Source organism: Tupaia chinensis, unplaced genomic scaffold (assembly GCF_000334495.1).
Source record: "Tupaia chinensis unplaced genomic scaffold, TupChi_1.0 Scaffold146837_1, whole genome shotgun sequence".
NCBI classification, from domain to species: domain Eukaryota; kingdom Metazoa; phylum Chordata; class Mammalia; order Scandentia; family Tupaiidae; genus Tupaia; species Tupaia belangeri.
In genome coordinates, this window is record NW_006206691.1 from 2625769 (window position 1) to 2637100 (window position 11332).

Below are 11332 nucleotides of genomic sequence, written 5' to 3' on the forward strand. Positions count from 1 at the left end.
AGTTGAATCTTTGACCCTGTGGCTTGAAAGATGTGTTGGGCATATATACATTCAGGTCCCAAATCCCAACAGGGTGGAAAAATGGAGAAGGAATTGTGACCTTACCATGACCCATTAGGGAGTGCTTTCTCCCTCTCCTCTCTCTCTGACTCTGTCTCTGTTCCTGTCTCTCTCTGGAAAATACATGCATTCTCTGGCAATTAAAATAAATGAAAACGAAAAAAAACACCTACACAGTAATGCTTGAAACTCAAGCTGTGATATTTCCTCACATACACTTTCACTACAATAAACATAACATATCCCCCATCTCCCTTAAAAGTGGGATTCTTTGTAAGATTTACTGAAGTGCTTTGAAAATATTTCTAACATCAAATCCTCTTTTTGCTGATAAGGAAACCCCCCCCTCTGAATGCTGAGTGGTTTGCATAGCTGGTTAGTGGTAGAGTCATGTTTTCCAGTCCTTTAGACAGTTTTGCTTTCCTGCAGTTTCAGTTACCTGTGGTCAACCAAAGTCCAAAAATCTTAAATGGAAAATTCCAGAAATAATTAATGAGTTTAAAATTGTGCACTGCTCTGGATAGTGTGATAAAATCTCACACCTTTCTGCTCCATCCCATCTGGGCTGTGAATCATCCCTTTATCTGATATGTCCATGCTGCTCTCGCATAGTAACAGCCTTGGTTATCAGGTTGAAGAAATATGGTATAGATCGGGTTCTATACTATTTGCAGTTTCAGGTATTCACTGGGTGGTCTTAGAACATATCCCCCATGGATACGGGTTGGGGGGTTTATGGTACTCTCCCTACTCCCACTGTTTAGCTATGACTTCTTTCACATTTTGCACCATGCAATCATGCAGTGTCTTTTAATCATACAGGGTATTAAGCCATTGTAACAAAGTAGCCCAGATTTGGAGACTAGAGGTAGGCAGGACAAAGGGCAGTGACCAAGAAGCTCAAAGGGATTTTCTCTCTGCTAATCACTTGTTCTATTTGCCCTTCTGCCCCTAGCCCTTGCTGCCCTTCATAGACCTTTCTAATCCCCATTCTCCTGTCCTTTTAACACCAGCCTGATTGAACTGATCAGTGTTTTGATGGTGGCTTTGTGTGCTATTGACCTTGGCCAATCAATCTGACCTTGTACTACCAATTCTCACTTCTTGATGAGAAGGAATAGCATAAGTTCAATTGCTTGACCTAGGAACCTGAATTTAGCTTACTTGTTTTGGCTGGTATAGTGTATTTAACAAATTAAGCTTGAATGTCTTTATTGTAGATGTGCACATTCTAATTTTCTTCACCATTGCCTACAGACTCATACAAGACTTTTTTTTTTTTTTTCTTTTTATACATTTCTCATCTCTCTTCTCCCATCTGCTTGGCTCCTGAAGGCATCGGAGTTGGCTACTTGTGGACTATCATCTCAGGCAGATCAGGGATCCCCTGGCCAGAACACCATAATTGTCAGCCTATGAAGAGTCTTTTAAATCCAAAGCATTGCCTGTAGCATTTCCCTCACTGGGCAGAGTACTGACACGGCCCAGATCACAGAGCACTGTGCTCCATGATGAGTCTCAGAGGGCTTGAAAAAGTGTAGGTGGATCAGGATAGTCCATAGGGAGAAACGGTTCAAAGCACCTTTGTTAAAATGCGTCATTGTGTGTGCTTGAGAAACTCGAAGCAATAATTAGTTATTAGCACTGTGCTCTTCTGCCAGAAATGCCTAAATTAGCATAATAAGTAGTAATATTTGATTACACACTGAAGGGTGCCCTTATCTTATTAATGGAAGCGTTCTCTTGGAAGGGATGGTTTCTAAAGACGGTACAAGGCCATGCAGTAATATACTTTCTCTTTGCTCCAACATGATTTTCACTCACATCCTCTTCAATACAGGTTGCCAATTTGGCCTGTTCCATCTCCAACAATGAGGAAGGGGTGAAATTAGTCCGGATGGCGGCCACACAGATTGACAGCCTGTGTCCTCAGGTAAGCCTCATTGTCTATGTTTGAAAAGTTGGTGGAGTCACCTGATATTCAGGACTCTCTACGGCTCCAGTCTTCATGTCCCTCCTTTTTTGGCCATATTTCCTCCCGTTGGAAAATGCTGTCCATCATTCATGGACTGTTTCGAGTTATGTCTTCCTCCAAAAGTATTTCTAACTACTCCAGCTTTTTCAGAATTACTGCGGCAATTACTGTCTTTCCACTCATATTGACTTCGTTCTTTTTGTTTTGGGTTGTGATTTAAGTGCTCCATATCTATTTACCTTGTCTCAACAACTAAATTATAAGCTTGCACATGCAGAAAACAAGAGTTATATTTCTGCCAAATCTGTGCTAAGTAAATAGAACTTGTCCAGTAAATACTTTTTGAAACCTGAGGCTAGCTACTATATCTTAAAAAGGAGAAGAAAAGCAAAGCAAACAAAAACTAATGATAGTTGAAAGACTGCTTTATCTTTCAAGTGTTTGAATGTCCTTCTGAACACCAATAATACACTTATTTGTCTGTAGACACCATAACGAGTCTGTGGTGCTGACCCTGTAGCCTAGTGGTTAAGGGAGCCAATTAGACAGTTCAAATTCTTGTCTTGACAACTTGAAAGATATAGTGGATGTATATGTGTGTACCCTTAATCCAAAAATGATAGGGGAAATAGAGAGGGGATTGCTCTATGACCATACCCCATTAGGGGATGCATTTTCTACCTCCCTTTCTCTGTCTCTGTGTAGCAAACACATGTATCACTGGAAATACATAAATAACATATAGAGGTTGGGGTTTCAGCATGGTCTTTGACCTGCCTATTTTTCTTGAATTGTGTGGTCATCCTGCCCCTGGACTCTTTTAACAAACAGGTCATCAATGCTGCTCTCACACTGGCTGCCCGGCCACAGAGCAAAGTTGCTCAGGATAACATGGACGTCTTCAAAGACCAGTGGGAGAAGCAGGTCCGAGTGCTGACGGAGGCAGTGGATGACATTACCTCGGTGGACGACTTCCTCTCTGTCTCAGGTAATCCCCACAGACAGGCCGCTTACAGGGCCGCTGGAGGATTCTAATAGGATGAGATAAAGAATATTTTGCTAATGCCCGGGGCCTCTGTTTCAAGGGCTCTCCTTGGCTCTTCAAGTTTTCCATCATCTCTGCAAATGTGATTGTAACACTCCCTTGAACTTTCTTTTCTGGTGTGTATGTTGTTTCAAGATGCTGAGTCCTGTTTAGAGAGGAAAACACAACTTTTTGAGAGAGATGAAAGGACCTGAACAGATTATTTAAGGAGGCTTAGACTCCTTTTTAGTTTTTGGAATTTCTTAAATAGGATGACCTTTTCATATGACTGAGTCACCTGTAGAAGAGGAGGCCAAAGGCATGGCATACAGAAAGTACCATGACTTGGGGGGCCAGCAGTTAGTGTAATGGTTATGTCGCTGGACTCCCATATAGTCGACCACGGCTCATGTCCTGGACCCGGGGGCTTAAAACTCACGCCAAGCACTTGTGCGTGCATGCCCAAGATCCCAAAAGGAAAATGGAGGCGAAGGGATTGCGGCGTGGCCATCCCCCTGCGGGGGGAGGGGGAGATTTCTCACTTTCTGGCTCTCTGTCTGTCTGTTGAGTGCATGCGCCCTATGGCAAAAACCTCTCAAAAAAAAAAAAAAAAGAACTATTACTTGGGAGGCTGGAGGCCTGGATTATGCCTTGGAAATTGGCACTTTTTCCAATTTGACTAGGTTAAGTATCTCATTTTTCCAATAAGTGATGATTTGTGATAAGTCAGACAGACATGTAAGTTATTGTAATAGTTCATCAGAAGGGATTTTTGGGGCCAGATGGTAGCAGTGGTATCTACAGATCCCCCGGAGTGTGCTGGGCATGTGTGTGTCTATGATTGGGCACCGACTGGAGCTGGGGTGAATTACAGCATCATGACCCTATTGAGAGGCTGTCTCTGTCTCTATGTTTATTCTTCTCATTTATGGAATAAATGAACAAACTTCAAACAACATCAGCAAAAGTGTTAGGGAGTTATGTAGGTTTTGAACATTGATCTATGAAGTCGGATAAGGAAATGAGTGAAAGAGAATAGATGCTAGTCATAACTTGAAATTGTACTTTCTTCTTTTTAAATGAAACCAGACTGGAGGAAGCTAATAGACAGCTCAGGCATCAATTTGACCTTTAACAGGACTCATCAATGCTGTTTCAGTATTGGGCTACCAGCCAGCAAACGGGCTTTTTTTCTAACACATTTAGACCAGATCACCTGGAAGAGTCTCTGTGGGAAGGAGGTCACTGGAAACCTCAGTTCTCTTTTGTGAGGCATTGAAAGAATCAACTTGACCTTCGAAAATTCAAATTGGCCAGGTGTTGATTCTATGAAACTCACACCCACCCACTCAGTCAATAGTGATTTGACCTGCATTCTTGCAGACTGAGACCCAGAGGGAGGAATCATATTCCCACTGCTGGTGGGAAGCAGGCAGAAGGACCTCTGATGTCCCAGTACAAAAACAATCTCTAGGGAGAGACTGTCACATATGGAAATGTTTCCTAGTTACAGTATTTCCTTTTCATAAAGAGACAGACCGTGAATTCTCACTAGGGGCTTGTGTTTAAGGCTCATCTGAAAGCAGTGGAGTCAGATCTCTAGAGCTGATGGATGATTAAAAAGCTGACTTTACAATGATGGAGGGTAAGACAAGCCTGATGAGGAAAATGAGCTGACCCCGTGCTTAGTGTCTGTAATCTGCCTGACTCTCTGTTGTTCGCTTTAATTCTCCACAAAATTCTATAAAACAGGTATTAGTATTCTAAGTCCTCCTTTGAGAAAACTAAGTATTGAGAGGATAGATAAATTGTCAGACATAGCGTTAAAATCTAGATCATCTTCTTTTCACAAACTTAATAGTTTTCTTTTTCTTTTTTTTTAGAGGTTTTCGCTATAGGGTGTGTGCGCTCACCAGACAGACAGAGAGAGAGACATAGAGACAGAAAGCGAGAAATCACCCCCCAGGGGGGATGGTCATGCTGCAATCCCTTCTCTTCCATTCTCCTCTTGGGATCTTGGGCACGCACGCACACGCGCCTGGTGTGAGTTTTAAGCCACCAGGTCCGGGACGCGAACCGCGGTCGACTACGTGGGAGTCCAGCAACATAGCCATTACGCTAACTGCTGGTTCCCAATCTGTCAGTTCTTTAGAGAGACTTGTTTGTTTGTTTGTTTAATTTGGTATAGGTTGCATGTGCTCTTCAGAGAGAGAAGGAAAGTGAGAAATCACCCCCCGAGGGGGGCATGGCTGAACCACAATCCCTTCTCCTTCATTCTCCTTCTGGAATTTTGGGTACCATGTTTTTCAAGTCACTGGGTCAGGGATTCAAATCATGCCATCAGCCATATGGGATCCAGCTGCCTTTACCACTATGCCACCTAGCTGGTCTCAGAGAGGCCTTTTAGAGAGACTGTCAAGTAACTTCCCCAGTCTGAGTCATTCTCCACCACTATGTTTGAGATGACTTGCACACGCGCCTGGTGTGAGTTTTAAGCCACCAGGTCCGGGACGCGAACCGCGGTCGACTACGTGGGAGTCCAGCAACATAGCCATTACGCTAACTGCTGGTTCCCAAACTTAATAGTTTTCAACAAGTCCAGTTACAGGGAAATTTTCTTTGGTAATTTCTACATTCATTTCAGTTGTCTTCTCCCCTCTGGTATCCTCATTCTAATCTCTAGCTCCTTTCAGAAGAAATTAATCCATGTCTTGTCTTTCCCAAAGTACTTTGTTTTTTCTGATTTATCAAAGCAACTATTTATTTAAAGATCCCCATATCTAATATTTGGCTGATAGAAGAACTCAGTATGTTACCTTTCCTGAAGTTTTTACTTTGCTAGGGCTGAGTTCTAACATTGTAAAACCCAACAATGCATCTCTTGGAAGGTGCTTAGAAACTGTTTGTATAGGCATGTTTGGAAATGGGGTGGTAAAGAGAAAGTGGTCACCAATATCAAGCTTCTTTCTTATTCTTTACTTTTTAGGTTTTTTCCATAGAGCCTGTGCACTCACCAGAGAGAGACAGTGAGAGGCAAAGTGAGAAATTATCCTCCAGGAGGGATAGCCATGCTGTAGTCCCTTCTCTTCCTGGGATTTGGGGTATGCATGCACATGCACTTGATGCAATACTCAATTTCAAGCCACCAGGTCTGAGACCTAAACCACAGTCAGCCATGTGGAAGTCCAGCACTTTAATCACCTTAACTTGCAAGTCCCTAAGGTTCATTTTCTAATATTCTAATCAGTTTGAGCTAGGATGAAGACAGTGCTTTCAGTAAGAGACAGGGTTCTTACTAACCAGCCTCTACTTAACTAGCAATCTTTACTGCCCCAGGAACTCTTCCTTTGCATCTCTTTTCACTCTAATTAGAAGATACCAGGCCAGGAGGTGGTATGCTGGTGGAGGTGGATGGATCCCACACAGTTGACTCTGAGGTTTGAGACTAGGACCCAGCAACTTGAAAAACATGCACAATGTGTTTTTATGTGTACCCAAAGTCCTGAAAGAAGGGAAAATGGTAGAAGAAGGGATTGCAGCATGACCAATCACCATCTGGGAGTGCTTTCTCACTATTCTTCTATCTGTGTCTTCCTCTGGTGAGCACACATGCCCTCTAGCAAATTAAAGAAAAAAAAAAAAAGCAACACACTGCCATTCAGTGAAAAATCTCTTCAGAACTTAAAAATTTCCCGACTCATCCTTTTTTTTTGAAATGCATGTATGAAAATTTCTGAGTGTAAAAAGCACGGTAAGGAGGTCTTATCTTAGGCTTTTTTCAATAGTTCAAAGCTTTTCTTATTTTCTTCCCCCTAGCCCTGCCTCCCTGCCACCTTTCCCCCTGTCTTTGTGCATCTCATTATTCCCTACAACAAGAAAAGGCTTTGGCTTCCACTGATAACACTGTGTAGTCCAACCCCAGTGGTACAAGAGTCGTGGCTTGCCATGACAGGAAAACGAACAGGCGCTGTCAGGGAGCCAGGTTGGCAGGGCCTGCTGGAGCATGCCTTCGGAGTTGACAATCAGAGGCAGCAGGCGCTTTTCCACAGACGGGCCTTGACAAATAATGACACAGCCCACTCTGTCCTGCTGGTAGGCTGTGGACACAGCCCAACAGTTGGGGAAACTACTTCCCATCTCTTTGCGGAGCTTGAAGCCAAGCATTTGCATCAGTAAATTGCAATTTTGGCCCAGGAGATATTTTGGAATGGCATTAATGGTATTTTATGTATCAGTTTCTTCTTAGGGGAATATCTATTCTGGCAGGAAACGCTTTTAAAAAAACAGCAACAACAATAAAAAGTCTTTGATTTTAAAGAACTACATTTTTTTTTTTTTTTTTTGCCTCACTACCTGAACTTGTGTGTCCAAGTGTTTAATTTATCTATATGAAATGCAACAAGTTTTAGGAGCAATGATGTTAGCTATTAACAGTACAGGAGCAAAACCAATTTTCAGATGTGGTCTGGGCTCATAAAAAAAAAGTGAAATAGCTGTCTTAGAACACTTAAACTTTTCCCACTGGGCAGAACTGCAATTTTTAATAGTGTTTTAAAATGAGTGTCTTGGCATTAACCATGTGACAGTTTAATTCTTGGGTTTGGTTCACAAAATAGTAGAAATAGAAGGAAAAAATAAAGCTGTTAACGCAATCCTGTAATGCCCAAGAGCTTTGTTTTGTTTGCCTTTTATGTCTTTTTTTTTTTTTAACTCTGAGATTTTGACTTTATTTTCTTTAAAAAACTCACACAGTGAACTTTAGTTTGGAGTTTAGAAACTGTAGCATTGTTGTTGATAATAATCAAGTAGTTTGACTATTAGAACCAAAAGTGTGATTTTTTTGAATAACAAAAGGACATGTCTGAAATAGCGAGTTGCAAAATTCAAGTTTATCACATAGTATGGGGCAGTCAAATGTTTGATGACATATTTAAACACCGTACTTGATATCAGAGGATACCGTCCAAAGTACTGAGGCAGTTTTTCTGACCAGTGGAGTAAAGTCGGGATTACATATGCCTTGTATTACTCCTTTCACCTCTGTAATCTTTGAGTGAGATTAGCACTTCCTCTTCCTCTCTACTTCACAAATTCTTTCTCCTCAAACACCTTAGGACAAAATTGTGTACTTGATGCCACTTTGCAATGGGCACGTTCATTCTGCATATCCTCTTTGCCTGCTGTGTGTAGGATGCTGTCTGGATTGTAGATATCAAGCATGGATTCTACCTTCAGACAACACTGCCCATTTTGATGTATACCAGACTTGCGTGCTTTAGCACCTCTGGGTCCCAAGCCCAAAGGCACAGAGATTTGGAGAGAAGTTACTATTGCACAGGGAATCTAGGACTCCACACTAAATGTGGTTTTTGGACCAAAAAGTTTATGATTATGTTTATATCAACAGAAACAGCTCATTTTCAACTGCATTGTAGACAGTTAGAAATAATAAAATACAAATCTGTTTTAAAAATATTCGGAACATAGCAGCTTTTCTATGTGTATCATCCATCAACATAACTGCCATCATGAGGGAATTGTGGTTCATTTATCAGTAACTGAGGACCACCAGTTCAGAAACATCAACTAAATTATCGAAGCACTTAGACAAAAAAAAAGTTGCTTTATAAAACTTAGTTGATTAGTAAATTATAAAATCAATAAAATTGATACTTTATCCATACAATATGATTAACCTGAGTTAAACATTTAACAAAATTAATTGATTCAATTAAACGAACGCAGTGTTTTTGTTATTATGGATTTTCTGCCTGTGCTGGTTTCCTTCAAATTGGTACAGTTATAGCTATTGTATAAAAGCACATTTTTTCTTGTCTCCTTATTCAATTAGTTACACAATTCCACTTTGGGAAATAATTTTTTTTGAGAGATTTTTGCTATAGGGCGCATGCACTTGCCAGAGAGACAGAGAGATAGAAAGCGAGAAATCACTCCCCCCAGGGGGGATGGCCATGCTGCAACCCCTTCTCCTCCATTCTCCTCTAGGGATCTTGGGCACGCATGCACATGCACCCAGTGTGAGTTTAAGCCACCGGGTCCGGGACCCGAACCGCTGTTGGCTACATGGGTCAACTACATGGGAGTTCAGCGACATAACCATTACGCTAACTGCTGGTCCCACCTGGTATGAGTTTTAAGCCTCCAGGTCTGGAGCTTGAACTGCATTTAACTACATGAGAGTCTAGCGACATAACCATTATGCCATCTGCTAGAGGAAACAATTTTTTGAGAAATCCTATCAATGGGACCGGACAGTGGCACAATGATAAAACACAACAGTGTAAGATTGACCAACATGGGAAGGTTCTGGGTTCATGTCCAGATATCTCCTTGAGGATGATCCGTGCACATTTGCATGTGTGTATCCGTGAAGAGGTCTGGCTGGAGCTGGAGGTAGACCGTGCCATTAAGACTACTGCTGCCCCTCTGTATCTTTCCCTCTCTAGATTATGAAAGAGAGAAATTTAAAATTTCAAAAAGTTCCTATTTCTTATTTTAATATATTATCCAGACAGAGTAGGTTCCTTAGAGTTAAAAACAAACAAACAAACAAACAAAAACCTTAACTCTACAGAGATTCATGTCTAATATAATTAACAGACTCCTTATTGTTTTGCATTCAATTTCAAAATACCGTTTTTAAACTACGAACAGGAAAATAATAGCCATGCCTATTTATATTACTATGTTATTCAAAGAAAATGCCAGCTGGATGCATGTTTTTGACGTGAATTTCCTTCTACTTGCTCAGTTTCAAGGGCCAGAGCACACTTTAATTGTCTCAAAGAATCCAGCAGAGCAGAAAGAGAGGCTTATTTGACTCAAACTTTTGTATTTAAAATCTTGTGCCATCTTTCATTTAATAAATCTTTTTCTCAGGTATCCTTTTAAGTGAATTCATATTATACAATCTAACAATCTCATAAAGGGAAGATTTTCAGAAGTTCCTTAACTGAAATGAAAACTTAAATCTATATTTTCACAACTTTTTAAAAATATTTTTTCCATGTCAATCAGGAAAATATCAACATTTTGGAAGCACTACTTTATGTGAATTGAATAAATCTGAATATGAACATAGGAACATTTCATTATTTTTCTATTCTAATTTGTTTGAAATGAAAGAGCTAGAAAATGTAGAAATCAGAAGTTTGTAATGGTTTAAAGGAAGAAATCATACCATATGAAGTCAAAATGGATATTTCCTTGTGAAAAGTTAAGTTATACTTACAATTTTTCCATCTGTTTCCTGAAAGGACATTGTATATTGGGTCGTTGGGCAATTCATGATGCATTTTTTAATAGAAAAACATGTCATGACTTTTCCAACAACCTAGTATTTCCTGTGAGTGCTTAGTTTAATGGAAGTAGGAGAAATTTTTAGTGGAAATTGAGATTTGATGGTCACCCACCTGTATCTTTTTCTTTAGGAACCTCAAAATCAAAACTAATTGTAGCAAATTCAGGGACCAGAAGATGGCATAACGGTTATGTTGCTGGATTCCCACATAGTAGACCGTGGTTCAAGTCCCAAGCCCAGATGCTTAAAACTCACATAGGATGCATGTGCGTACATGCCCTATATCTCAAAAGGAGAATGGAGGAAAAGGGATTGCAGCAGGGCCAACACCCTGGGGGGGTGATTTCTTGCTTCTGTCTCTCTGGTGAGCACATGTACCCACTAGGAAAAACACTCTCTAAAAAATACTATAGCCAATTCTTAAAGTGGTGAAAGTTATTTTAATCCTTTATCAACAATTCATCAAGTTTGACAGATATAATTTTAAAAGTTAGCAGACTACTTAGGACTATTTTCAAATGTGTTCTATTTATTTAAAGCATATGTGTTTTTATGTGTTTCCATGTTGGTTTATTTGGGCTGCTATGACAAAATATCATAAACTAGGTTGTTTATAAATAACAGAAATGTATTTCTCATGATTTTGGAGGCTGGCAAGTCCAAGTCAAAGATCTAGTGAGAGCCTACTACCTCACAGCCAGCTGTCTTCTCATTATAACCTTATTTGGTAGAAATGGGGAAGAATTGGGGAATCTCTTTTATAAGGACATTGATCCCATTGGTGAGGACTCTGCCCTCATAACCTGATCCCTTCACAAGTCCTTAACTCTTTTTTTTTTTTTTTTTGGAGAGGTTTTTGCTATAGGGCACGTGCACTTGCCAGACAGACAGAGAGAGACAGAGAGACAGAAAGCGAGAAATCACCCCCCAGGGGGGATGGTCACGCGGCAAT

The 11332-nt window shown here is 40.6% G+C and overlaps 1 protein-coding gene across 2 annotated transcripts in view; it reads left to right on the top strand.

Moving 5' to 3' along the window:
- Nucleotides 1–11332, top strand: part of CTNNA2 (catenin alpha 2) — a 917008-nt gene that overhangs the window by 790033 nt on the left and 115643 nt on the right. For both annotated transcript variants that reach the window (XM_027768558.1, XM_027768559.1), the window contains exons 4-5: nt 1901–1993; nt 2867–3023. In XM_027768558.1, the coding sequence (XP_027624359.1) occupies nt 1901–1993; nt 2867–3023 (250 nt within the window). The remainder of the gene's footprint in view (nt 1–1900; nt 1994–2866; nt 3024–11332) is intronic.